This window comes from Podarcis filfolensis, assembly GCF_964270895.1.
Source record: "Podarcis filfolensis genome assembly, chromosome: 13".
Classification (NCBI taxonomy): Eukaryota; Metazoa; Chordata; class Lepidosauria; order Squamata; family Lacertidae; genus Podarcis; species Podarcis filfolensis.
The window spans coordinates 42,633,981-42,647,436 of NC_139615.1; the positions used below are offsets into that span (position 1 = coordinate 42,633,981).

At 42.6% G+C, this 13,456-nt stretch overlaps 2 protein-coding genes across 8 annotated transcripts in view; one reads left to right on the forward strand and one right to left on the reverse strand.

The window, feature by feature from the left end:
* Window positions 1-4,936, forward strand: part of REEP1 (receptor accessory protein 1) — a 68,341-nt gene extending 63,405 nt beyond the window's left edge. For 6 of the 7 annotated variants that reach the window (XM_083583493.1, XM_083583498.1, XM_083583494.1 and 3 more), the window contains one exon: window positions 1,200-4,936. In XM_083583493.1, coding sequence (XP_083439619.1) covers window positions 1,200-1,271 — 72 coding nt within the window. In that variant the 3' untranslated portion in view covers window positions 1,272-4,936. The remainder of the gene's footprint in view (window positions 1-1,199) is intronic. The other variant, XR_014541057.1, reaches the window with a different exon arrangement.
* A 1,723-nt stretch (window positions 4,937-6,659) lies between these two features.
* On the reverse strand, window positions 6,660-11,590 carry MRPL35 (mitochondrial ribosomal protein L35). The gene is made up of 4 exons (XM_083583651.1): window positions 11,458-11,590; window positions 8,987-9,170; window positions 7,222-7,366; window positions 6,660-7,000 (listed from the first exon to the last, which is right to left on the reverse strand). Exons 1-4 carry the CDS (start codon window positions 11,489-11,491, stop codon window positions 6,812-6,814), a joined length of 552 nt encoding a protein of 183 aa, XP_083439777.1. The 5' UTR covers window positions 11,492-11,590; the 3' UTR covers window positions 6,660-6,811.
* Between the last annotated feature and the right edge of the window lie 1,866 nt (window positions 11,591-13,456).

The following is a 13,456-nucleotide window of genomic DNA, read 5'->3' on the forward strand; positions in this document are numbered from 1 at the left end:
TAAATCAGAACTAGTAAAGGCGGTGAATGTTCTGTGTTAGTGTCTGGAGGCAATTGGAGGATGGATGGTGGCTAACGGATTGAGGTTGAATCCTGACAAGACAGAAGTACTGTTTTTGGTGGACGGGCAGGTGGGGGGGACTCTCTGGTCCTGAATGGGGTAACTGTGCCCCTGAAGGACCAGGTGTGCAGTCTGGGAGTCATTTTGGACTCATAGCTGTCCATGGAGGTGCAGGTAAATTCTGTGTCCAGGGCAGCTGTCTACGAGCTCCATCTGGTATGCAGGCTGAGACCCTAACTGTCCACAGACTGTCTCGCCAAAGTAGTGCATGCTCTGGTTATCTCCTGCTTGGACTACTGCAATGTGCTCTACGTGGGGCTACCTTTGAAGGTGACCCGGAAACTACAACTAATCCATAATGCGACAGCCAGACTGGTGACTGGGAGCAGCCACCGGGACCATATAACACAGGTCCTGAAAGACCTACATTGGCTCCCAGTATGTTTATGAGCACAATTCAAAGTGTTGGTGCAAAGCCCTAAACAGCCTCGGCCCAGTATACCTGAAGGAGCATCTCCACCCCCATCGTTCAACCCGGACACTGAGATCCAGCTCAGGGCCTTCTGGTGGTTCTCTCACTGCGAGAGGTGAGGTGACAGGGAACCCAGCAGAGGGCCTTCTCAGTAGTGGTGCCCTCCCATCAGATGTCAAGGAAATAAACAACTATCTGACTTTTAGAAGACATCTGAAGGCAACCCTGTATCAGGAAATTTTTAATGTCTAATGTTTTACCATTTTTAATGTGCTGTAAGCTGCCCAGAGTGGCTGGGGAAACCCAGCCAGATGGGCGGGGTATAAATAAAATAATAATAATAATAATAATAATAATAATAATAATAATAATAATAATTAATAATGTAGCTCTATGTTTATCAGCCTGACAAGATTCAATAAAGTACTCCACCTCCATCTTTTGGGATGCCTTGGATTTATACCAGCGCAGAGGACATTATTTTGGTGCTAAACATTAGAATCATAGAGCTGTAGTATTGGAAGGGACCACGACCGTTCTGGGAGGTGGAGGCAGCCTTGCCTCTATTCTGGATCCTCACTTGCTAAATTCCTGCACAAATTGACTCGCATCTCTGGTGGCTAAATGAACGGAAAGACTAACCAACACTGCATTTTGTTTTCGACAGGCACCGCCTAGGAGCCTTAGACCTCGTTTCAGGAAAAAAAGTACCTCATCTTCGACCACTGAAACCATGTGAGCGTGATGAGCCATTAGCACCGAAATCCACGGAATGTCTCTCTTCTGCCTTAAAAGATCTACTCCGTTAATAATGTTATGGGGAAAACAGTGGTGAGATGGATGTGCTTTTGATATTGCAACGTTATAAACATGGCCTTTCTCGCTTCCCTTTCCATTTGCTGTGGGTTCCCTGACTGTTTCTGTGGCATTTCAAACCCAGAAGGCAAAAGCAACCCCCCTGGATTTCTTTGCAGAATAGCAGTTCTTTCAGCTATGCTAGTGAGGCTGTACATTTGTAATAACTCCTTACATCAGCTTAGTTTTTAGCTCTGAGAGTGCAACCAGGAAAATAATTATTCACCTGTTCTAAATACTTTGATCCATCCTATTTATTTTGGGCTTCATAATGTATAGAGTGGCAGGGGCCACAGATTTTTCTACCCAAGCGTTCCCCATCATATCTTTATTACAAGACTGTGAATGATATGACAAATCATGAATTCTTTTCACTGTACAGGTGTTAGACATGAGCTTAATTGCCGCCCTCCCCGCCCCCTGTAAATTTTATTTATTGTAACTCAGATACTGTGTGTACTCCTGAAAAAATAGAGCAGAGGATTTTAGAGAAGGAGGAACTCACAGATGCGTGCGCACACATACACACATGTACGTATTATCACAAGATATGGGAGCATAGGCACTTTGGTTTTGCCGACAGTGATTGGCTGAGGCTGACATCCTAATCATATTTACCCGGGTGAAAGTCATGCTGAAATCAGTCAGACTTTGTAAACAGAATTAGGATTGCATTGTTAAGTATATTATGCATAAAAGAAACTAACGTTATAACCCTTGGCCAACTTAATGAACATGCCTGCAGCATGCAGTCATAATAAATGCTAGGAGGTAAACCAGAATCACATTAGCAAAGTGTGGGTTGGCCTATGTGAAAGTCAGCCATGTCTGCACATGGGATTTTAATCCTAACATTTTCCCACCAGGTATGTAGGCATTTCTTTCAGAGAAAGATAGTGGAAGACTGTAAGCAAACTCCCTCACGTAATGCAAAGATTTTGGCTGTAGTTAGCTTCTGGTAGAGTTCACAATAGTCTGTAGATCCCACGGTGCGTTTGTAATTTTAGAGAGGTACAAAATGAGGAAACCGTACTAGGATTTGTGTATTTGTGCTTCAGATTGGTGTCTCTTGTAAGTGTTGAGCATGTAAAATCTAATTCTGTAGACAATTGTATGTGTTAATTAGAATATTTAATATTGTAGAATATAAAAGATCTTGCCACTGAGATCAGATGGGTAGATTGCAAATGATACTACTGACCTCCTAAATGTGTAGCAGGGATTTAGGTGGCTGTGTTTCAGGTTCCAAGATTAGCACTATGAAATGTCTGTTAAATATTTTTGTTTGGGGTTTAAGAATCCATATCCTAGCCTCCCTTCATGCTTCTTAAATGTTAATTTGGAACTTCTTAATTTTTTTGAAAAGCCTTAAAAAATCCAACCATTGCATAAGCATGTATCAGCATGGTTACTGCTGTGCAAGAAAACAAAAAACAGATGCCTCCAACAGTTACCATATTTGGATCCGTTGCCATTTCAGTCAACAAATGAATAATTTAGATGGCAGCTAGAAAATATTCAGTTGTAGCACAAAAGCTCAATTTTGGGGGAGTTCAGCTAGCATATTTGTTGAGCAGTTTTTTGAAGTCTGTATACATTCACGCACAGAATTCAAAGTTATCTGTGACATCAGCAAAATGACATGATCTTGCAAGCAGGTAACTTTTGCCAATATATATGTGTGACAGAATAAAATGAGAAAGTGGCAATTTTGTATTTAATTATGCCAAAAAGACACATTTGTAAATTTCTCCTCGTATGCTCATTCTACCTAAAGCGAACCGATGTCTATCTGACCTGCTGTTTTACTGACAAGTATGACTGTTCTGGAGTTCCTGTTGTTTAGTGCTAAGGTGAAACTCTCTGAATTGCCTTACCTCTCAAATTAAATTCACTGTAAGAAAAAAAAAATCACTGGTAGTTGTGCTAATCAATCAGTTGAACTGTGTTATCTGTGTATAGATCAGTGAGAAACATCAATGGCTAAATAAGTGTAGCACTTATGTTCCATACATTTTTTTAATCTGCAATACAATGGAAGCAGGTTGTTCACAGCCTTGGCCGATACATGTACATCAAAACATATCAGCTTCTAGCATTTTGAACACTCAAGACTTGTACTCTCTACCAATTTACTAGGGCTATCCATTTTATTTTCAGTAGAAGGCTCCTATATAATTTAATTTCATGTACACATTGGGGATTAATATGCTCTACAGTCTTGCTTTGGTTCTCTAGTCTTACCTCCTTGGACCAGTACTGGGGGTCAGCTTTGCATAGCCAACTTTAGCTTCCACAATGCTCAGTTTCTGCCGATTTTTGTTTTTGCGTTACAGATGTAGAACCACGGAACAGAGGCGGACTTTGGTACTCTTTGGTAACAGGGCGTCCTGCGAGAGCCCCAGATTTGGTGCCCCCAAGTGGTTCTTCTCAATTTTGTACCCACTCAGCTCATTGCCCTGTGTTGGGGAACTGCCTGCATCACCCCAAATCCAGTGCTACATAGAAACAGAGAGTTAGAAGGGACCCCAGGGAGAGAACTGTAGTGATCAGGTGGGTCAAGAACAGTGAGCCACACAAGGGAGCAATGTAAGACTGTGCTTCTCCACCAGAATACTGTTTCTGTTGCTACCATTATAGTATTGTAAAACTATGGGTAGGGTTCCCAAACATGTATCTGTAAAATGTTCTTTATTGTAGGAAAATAGCCAACATCACAAGAGAACAGGCTTAGTTGCGTATGCCCACGTATCAGTACTGATCTAATTACCAAAGTTTCTCACCCTTCACTATTCATGGGGATAGACCATAGCTCAACGGTTGAGCACATGCTTCGGTTCCACCTTCTACCTGCAGGAGGTTCCCGTTTCAATCCCTGGCCCCTCCAGTTTATGTTCATGTGACATACCTCTGCCACAGACTCTGCCTGCCAGTGTAGACAGTACTGAGTCTACCCTGGTATGAGTTACAGGATCTGACTAGATGATGCTCAGGGTCCCTTTCAACTCTACAGTTTTGTGAAGTCTGACCATTGGCCTATCTAGCCAATGGCTGGTGGCAGCAGGAAAAATATTTTATTTCAATGTAAATCAAAGAACTTCACCAGTCAGTTTTAAAACTAAAACACTGAACATAAAGTTGGGATGCTCTCTAGCCAGTTGTAAACAACCTGCTACCTTCAAGCTGTACTCTGCAAGCTAATTGTACTCTTTAAGTAGCTGATACATGTACTTGTGCCTAAATGCTTGTTAATTAGTCTCTTTTGCAGTTTTTTTTGCGAGTACCTGCTTTGCACTTGGCACACTATTTGAAATTGTCAAGAGCACTGTATTTTAGAAAGTAATGCAAGTGGCCAATATCTGAGGCTGGTAACGGGGCACTTAATATTTGTTTGTTTCCACTGATCCATAGCAAAGACATGCTAGGCTAGAACGTTGAAAAATGCATTGTAAGATCACATACTACAACAGTATTCCAAAGGTCAATGTTTTGTTATAATGCTTGATATACATCTTGAAAATAAAGTCTTAAATTTTTCTTTTAAAAAAAGGAATGGGTCTTCTGTTCAAAGGAGGCGAAACGGTTATAATCACACTTCTAATATTGTAATATTATAATAATATTATTGTAGTGTTCTAATTTCAGTAGCTGTTTGTAGTGTCCTAATTCTTGTAGTTTATCTCCACTATATGCATGGGTAGGCAAACTAAGGCCCAGGGGCTGGGGCCGGCCCAATCGCCTTCTAAATCCGGCCTGTGGACGGTCTGGGAATCAGCGTGTTTTTACATGAGCAGAATGTGTCCTTTTATTTAAAATGCATCTCTGGGTTATTTGTGGGGCATAGGAATTCGTTCACCCCCCCACCCCAATATAGTCTGCCGCCCCCAAGGTCTGAGGGACAGTGGAACGGCCCCCTGCTGAAAAAGTTTGCTGAACCCTGTTGTAAGGGGAATCTTAATAGATTAGCAAACTGATGGTTTACTACTGCAACAGTGTTCTACAGTGGTGAGATTTTGGTTCCGATAACCCCCACCTCAAGCCAACCAGGTTCACTGAGTGATTCTGCACCAGTCATTCTCTCTCCACCTAGCCTATTCCATTTGTTGTTGTGGGGAGAGGAAAATCATGTATGTTAAATGGAACTCCTTGTGCCTTGTGAATAATTGCAAGGCTACTTGAGGAAATGGCTGGGATTTGTTTGTCTTGATGGAAAGAGGGAAGACTTCATTTATCAGTAAGAGCCTCAAGTTGGTAAGATGACTGAAGATTTCTACTGTGGTAGATAAACCTAGAACAGTGGTACCTCTGGATACGAACGGGATCCGTCTGCGCGTCCGCGTGTCGCAATTCGCCGCTTCTGAGCATGCGCGTGACATCATTTTGACCGTCTGCGCATGTGCGAGCGGCAAAACCCAGAAGTAACGAGTTCCGTTACTTCTGGGTCGCCATGGAGCACAACCCGAAGCAACTTCAACCCGAGGTATGACTGTATCTTGAATGGTTCTGATATATCATTTTAAACTGGTAACAAGTACATACATTCACACATTTTTGTGTGTGTGTCTATTTGTGTTCTCACATATAAATAAATCAACAATTACCGTATTTTTTGCTCTATAAGACTCACTTTTTCCCTGCTAAAAAGTAAGGGGAAATGTGTGTGGGTCTTATGGAGCGAATGCAGGCTGCACAGCTATCCCAGAAGCCAGAACAGCAAGAGGGATTGCTGCTTTCACTGCGCAGCGATCCCTCTTGCTGTTCTGGCTTCTGAGATTCAGAGTAATTTTTTTCTTGTTTTCCTCCTCCAAAAACTAGGTGCGTCTTGTGGTCTGGTGCGTCTTATAGAGCGAAAAATACGGTAAACAGAAAATTATAATACGAGACAACCATCAGTAGTGGAAGTTTCATTATTTCCACGACTGCCCAAGGACTTACAGCATCTTGTCATTTAAAAGTAATAATTACTGCAAAGCTGAATTTTTTTATAAGCCAGCCATTAATTACTCATCAAAGAATTTTATCAGCTTGCCTTCTTTAAGACAATCCATGTGCTTAAATTTTGCACTTCTATTCAGCAGAAAGAATAAATGTACCATGGCTGAGCAAGGCTAAATGCTTATTTTATACAGTCCCAAGATTTAAAACCGTATCTATAACTATTTAAAACAGTTTTGAGGCATATAATTTATATTTCATAATCAAGGAAATTATATTTATACATTCTGCAGCTATCACCTTTTGCTAATAAAACAAAAGAATTATGCAATCAATCTTTAGAGTAATCAGATCAATGGTTTATTTTGCACCAGTAATTTAACATAAACTGTTCATTTGCTTGTTAGACAGATGTATGGAAAAGCAATCAACCTGAACCATTAACATTTGGACTGGCATACAAAGATCTGCAGGTGTGCATTTGACAATTTATAACTTCAAGTTTGTACGATCATGGTATTTCTGGTAGGGGTCATCAATGTACCAGTTTCTTCTTTTCCAGAAGGAAGATGTCATTTTATCAAGGAGCTTAGACTGTGTTTTATTGCAGAACACATGTTCCCTCAAGCGCTTCCTCCGCCTATAATTTTTTTTCCACAGCCGTTTCTTGTAACCAGCCTGTCATCAAAGAGTAAAAGATTTAATTCTTCAAACGTATGAACGGCTATCCACAAAATAAATATATAATCATCACGCAAGTAGATTTTCATATAGCCTGCTCTGTCCTTCATTTTTTAATTCTTGCAAATTTCCATGCTACAATTACAAAAGCAGCATTTCTCCCACACGCCGGCATATCATGCTGTCAAGACAATAACATTCAACGAAGAAAACATTACCCTTCTCCTTAGCCAAAGGCCACAGTGCAATCTGAGAAATCTGTGAATCACAGGTTTTACAGTTTTCCTTTTTCCTTTTCGCAAGCCGAATTTGATGAGGGTCCTTACTTGCTGGTGAAGGATACTTGGGAGCAGTGGTGTTACACTGAAATTTGTAGGAAATCAAGAAAATATGAAGTTAGATCTAATAGCTGTGACCTGTTTAATTTAGCAGTGTCTCAATAGCACAGAAACCTTATCCCAAGATCCTTGAAAAGACAAAAACTAAAAACATCTCAGCAATGTTACATGAATAGCAGAAGTCACAAAAATGTTCAAATATCTCCTTAAAATTATTTCTGTTATATAAGAATTCAAACTAGTGCACCATGGATGAAGAGGATGTAACACACGCTCACCTCCGAAGTATGTTTGTATGATCACACCACAATATTGTTGCTCCCATTAATTCCCACCCTTACCTTACCAAAGTGGCAGACTTTGGTACCCTGTGCAAAGCCAAAATTTGCCCACTTCTCTGTGATCAAACCCAATTCTATCCCATGTTGTTTCTCTCAGTTCCTTGAACAGTAGAAATGGGGGACACTGCATGAGATACGGGAGGTGGGAGCATGCACCCCCATAACGGCTCTAGCATGCACATAGGGGAGAAGGAACTGGGATCTTACTTTGTTAATACTAACACTAAGCCTCATCGATACCTGCTTCAGAATGCAAATTTGGTGCACTAATACATGTCTACCAACGGGCCAGTGCTACCCCCATAATTGGCTTCTGGCACAAATAACAATCCAATGAGCAAATAGGAGGGAAAAGAAGAAAGAAAATGGACTAATGCGTCCTTCCTTGTTTATGTGGCTTTGGCAGCTGCAGTATAAACAATATTGGAAAATGTACTTTTCCCAAGCTCCAGAAAGCAGAGATGAAGGTGGGGGGAGGGGGGAGAGAGGCATCCTGGGGAAACAGCATTAGCCCTACCCCAAACGACTGATGAACTGCAGTCACAGCTTAGCAACCTCCAGGGCCTCTTAGGTAGGAGGTTTGAAGACTGGCAAGTAGAAGTACACTTATAACTTGTAAGGGAAAAATATTTTTTCTTCAGTGTGTTGTAGTTTCCCGCAAATTACTAGTCCCAAACTGAATCAAGCAAGCCCAGAGGAATCACCTCTAACTGCTGCTGATGTTTTGACATCTTAGCCAAAGTACACATATAACCTAATACGTTGTTAAACACACCAGCAATACACTAGGAATCCTCTTACTACTACAGTGGTACCTCTGGTTACATACTTAATTCGTTCCGGAGGTCCGTTCTTAACCTGAGGCTGTTCTTAACCTGAAGCACCACTTTAGCTAATGGGGGCTCCCGCGGCTGCTGCGCTGCCGCCGCGCGATTTCTGTTCTCATCCTGAAGCAAAGTTCTTAACCCGAGGTACTTTTTCTGGGTTAGTGGAGTCTGTAACCTGAAGTGTATGTAACCCGAGGTACCAATGTATTAGTAAGGAAACTGGGGCAATAGGGACCTTTCCCAACATTTTACACTATTATCATGCCTATATAATGGAACACATGGTGCTTTTATGAACAATCAAGCAAATATTAGCTCCAGCTCAAAATCTGTAAAAATCTAAATTTCAACAGTGAAGAGGGGAGAACATGCAGGATAGAGTTACACATACTTCGACTTTTTTATGGTTGGGGACCAGGTAGAAGGGTTTAAAACAAAATCTGTATGAAGGATTAAATTTTATTAAATTGTGTCTACCTGTTCAAAATTGAGACTGAATGCCCATAAGACCCACTTCCAATGGAGAGAAGAGGTTTTCTGGTGGAGATTGTTGATATCGTCCTGTGGCTGATGTGAAGTGAAGACAACCAAGAAATTGGGCGGATGCTGTAAGAACTATTACTGGCCAAAGGGACCAAAGGGCAGAACGATCTTAAAACCCCTAGAGAAATAAGAGAAAACATTATGAAAAGCAAGCAGACGATGTATCAAGAAATGGAACCAGGAACTGCCTTCATCTGGCTTCTCCCTGTTCTGGACTTCTCACAGTGAGTGTTGATTATTATGAGACTGATGGAGCCATGTCAGAGCTTACCAGCTTAATTTTCCTCTCACCAAGAGAGAGAGCAGGAGGCAGGCAAAGATTACCTCAGAAGTCAGACCTCACAGCCTGCTTCTCCTACCCTGCCGCCCTAGAAGATTGTCTAGGGCAATCTTGGGTCCCCAGATGTTGGGCTACAACTCCCATCATTCCTAGACAGCATGGTCAGGGATGATGGAAGTGGCAGTTCAATAACATCTGGGGAGTTCAATAACATCTGGGGACCCAAGATTGAGAAAGGATGGTCTGGGGCTGTCAACTGTCCTGTGGAAAGGATCCCAATGGCTTTTAATTGCTCATTGTGGGGTTTTTCTTTAATGTCGTTTAATGTTTCTTATAAATTGCCTTGGAAGGATTAGAATCATGGAAGGCAGACTATAAATAAATTGATGAAAATAATAATAAAAAATATACTGGGGGTGAAGAGTCAATGTGGAAGGGCAATCAACCAAATGAGTGTGTGCTAATAGGACTTTATTATTTAAATAATAAACCCACTACAAGACTTCATCAGATCAATGCCCGTTTTCTTTTGTAATCGTTAATAATATGACTTAAAGTTGATGAGATTTCTTGCTTACAGCATTTCACATTAAGCGAACTGCTATGATTAGTCAAAGGACTATCACTCAGACACAAGGAAATTTCCAAAAGCAGCATTGTATCGCAATTATCCTGCAAGATTTCATCACAACCCTCATTCCTGCTTGAAACAGCAGCAACCTTAAGATGAAAGTCTTCAGGTCCTACTTTTATTGCTGCTCATCATTTTAACCTGCTTCAGCCTCTACTGGGAGCCAATGCTATTATACCTATGGCCTCCATTTCTTTTTCTTTCTTTCTTTTTGCAATAGCTAGTTTAGGGTGGATCTAGTGACAGCCAGCCTTTCTTCCAAATTTGGACCCGTGGAGGTAGCTCCAAAATCGGTTGGCAACTGTGTGGTCCGAGCAGGGTCAAACCAGCAAGTCCCCCTTACCACCCTTTAAAGCCCTAAATGGCCTCGGTCCAGTATACCTGAAGGAGCGTCTCCACCCGCATCATTCTGCCTGGACACCGAGGTCCAGCTCCGAGGGCCTTCTGGCGGTTCCCTCACTGTGAGAAGCCAAGTTACAGGGAACCAGGCAGAGGGCCTTCTCGGTGGTGGCACCCACCCTGTGGAACGCCCTCCCACCAGATGTCAAAGAGAAAAACAACTACAGTGGTACCTCAGGTTAAGTACTTAATTCGTTCCGGAGGTCGTTCTTAACCTGAAGCACCAGTTTAGCTAATGGGGCCTCCTGCTGCTGCCGTGCCGCTGGAGCACGATTTCTGTTCACATCCTGAAGCAAAGTACTTAACCTGAGGTACTATTTCTGGGTTAGCGGAGTCTGTAACCTGAAGCGTATGTAACCTGAAGCGTATGTAACCCGAGGTACCACTGTATCTGACTTTTAGAAGACATCTGAAGGCAGCCCTGTTTAGCGAAGCTTTTGATGTTTAATAGACTATTGTATTTTAATATTCTGTTGGAAGCCGCCCAGAGTGGCTGGGGAAACCCAGCCAGATGGGCGGGGTATAAATAAATTATTATTATTATTATTATTATTATTATTATTATTATTTCCTAACCAGGAGCTCCAAGTCCCACTGCCAAGCATCATCTGCAACAAAATAATCCGAATAATCAAATAGGGCCAACGATTTATTATAGGCTCGCTCTCTCTTCCTGCGTGTTCCTCGCTCGGTGCTAAAGCGAGGCAACCGTTAAAGCGGTGCCTGCGGTGCAGGCCAAGCGGGGCTACAGAAATAATAATAATAATAATAATAATAATAATAATAATAATAATAATAATAATAATATATTTATACCCCGCCCTCCCCAGCCAAGACCGCGCTCAGGGCGGCTAACAGCCAATAATAAAACCAAGTTGATTAAAATACAATTTAAAAGATTAAGATACAACATTAAAACATTAGGGGGCAATCTCTTCATAGCAGGAGAAAGGAAAAAGAGGGGTAGGGAATCAAACTGATTCTAAGCCAAAGGCCAGAAGCGTTGACTCTCTCCCCGCCTGTCACTCACACGACGACACCCGCCCCCCGTGCGACCCTCAGTCAACGTTGCTTCCCCCGACCCCCATCACTGACCTGGCAGCCTCCGCGCCGCAGCGAGCGCCGCCATGTTGTCTCCTCCGCCCGCCCGCTACGGCATCCACGGAGGGTCAATGCGAAGCAGAAAGCAAAAGCGCGCGCGGAGCGCCCCGCCCCTGGCCCCGCCCCCTTCGCTGCCTTATCGAGGGAGGATCAGCTGGATCTGCAGCGACGCCTCCGCGCAAGCGCGCAGCGGCGTGCCTGGTCGTCGCCCGCCAAAGGAAAGCGTTCCCGGCTTAGCTCAGAAATGCTGACTTTTTGCGGTTTTAGTTTGGGAAACAAATCGAGTTTTGCGCGTGGCAAATTTGCTTCTTTTTTTCCAATTTTTTCCAATTGGTTTTCACAACATTATAAACAAACAAACAAACACGTAAGACAAACAAACATAAATCATAGCCTTATTGAAAATTACACTTATTAACATTGTTAGGTGACATCCTCGCTTCCCCTTGGTTGAATTTCATTGCATATCCCTTTACCGGTTTTCCAAATCACAGTTCTTATAAAATATAACTTAAACATTAACATCCTTAGATCTTCACATTATGAAATTAAACATATTAATCCATCCCTTAACATAAATAAAACCCTTAGCTAATTAAGTATCTGCAAGCTGTTTTCAATTAATTTAACTTAACATGGCAAATTTGCTTCAGCTCGGAGCTATTTTTCGTTAAGATTTAGGAAATTATTTAACCACCACCCCTTCCCTAAATATGCTCTCTGTTCCTGTTCTTGAAAATGCAATAATAATAATAATAATAATAGGCCATTCTCACAGCAGCCTCCCCTCATGAATCTGGCACCCTTAACTAAATCTGTGCTGATGTTTCAGCACTGCGTTCTTCCCACGTTGTTCATTGCATTTATGGGCGAGGACCTCATCCTTTTATAGGTTGTCACGTGAACAGTTTTCCTGGCCTTATTTATCTTCTTTATCTCCCGCCTGTAATAGAGTTTTGTTGAATTTTTATTCTGGAATATGCGATGTGTGTGGATTGCTAACAATTTTTTTTTTTAATGGGGGCAGGGGTCGGGGTGGTAGTGATAAATAATTATTTGCTCTATTGTTACATGATGTGTTGTGTCCATCAATATTTCCGATACCTGCTAGACTCAAAAGTGACAAATACAGTGGTACCTCAGGTTAAGTACTTAATTCGTTCCAGAGGCCCATTCTTAACCTGAAACTGTTCTTAACCTGAAGCACCACTTTAGCTAATGGGGCCTCCTGCTGCCGCCATGCCACCGGAGCATGATTTCTGTTCTTATCCTGAAGCAAAGTTCTTAACCTGAAGCACTATTTCTGGGTTAGCAGAGTCTGTAACCTGAAGCGTATGTAACCCGAGGTACCACGGTATCTGTACAGCTGAAGGTTGTCATCTGTCTTGGGAGTCAAGGAAAAGTGCACCTGGTGGGGGTGGGGGTGGGAAATCAATCCTTTGGAGAGTTACAGTGCCTGTTGTGGCTGTAGCAACCGATAGGGGAGATATATGTTTTGTTGCAGAGATGTGGGTGGCGCAGTGGTCTAAACCACAGAGCCTAGGGGTTGCTGATCGGAAGGGCGGCAGTTCGAATCCCCGTGATGGGGTGAGCTCCCGTTCCTCGGTCCCTGCTCCTGCCCACCTAGCAGTTCTAAAGCATGTCAAGTGCAAGTAGATACATAGGTACTGCTCTGGCGGGAAGGTAAACGGCGTTTCCGTGTGCTGCTCTGGTTCGCCAGAAGCGGCTTAGTCATGCTGGCCACATGACCCGGAAGCTGTCTGCAGACAAACACTGGCTCCCTCGACCTATAGAGCGAGATGAGCGATGCAACCTCAGAGTTGTCCACGACTGGACCTAACGGTCAGGGGTACGTTTACCTTTATCTTTTGTGGCAGAGGAAGGCGTCCGGTTGTACTGATACAGGTGTACCATGGCAGTTCTTCTCTCTGCATTTCTCCCAGCGGACATTTGTCACCTCCTCACTACAGTGGTACCTCAGGTTACATACGCT

Excerpts from the sequence above, each read along its gene's own strand:
- MRPL35 (XM_083583651.1), bottom strand. The coding sequence starts at position 11,491 with ATGGCGGCGCTCGCTGCGGCGCGGAGGCTGCCAG. Across the intron at positions 7,367-8,986 it reads TCAGTCTCAATTTTGAACAG|TGTAACACCACTGCTCCCAA; the intron begins GTAGACACAATT and ends TACAAATTTCAG. Across the intron at positions 7,001-7,221 it reads GCCTTTGGCTAAGGAGAAGG|GCTGGTTACAAGAAACGGCT; the intron begins GTAATGTTTTCT and ends CTTTGATGACAG.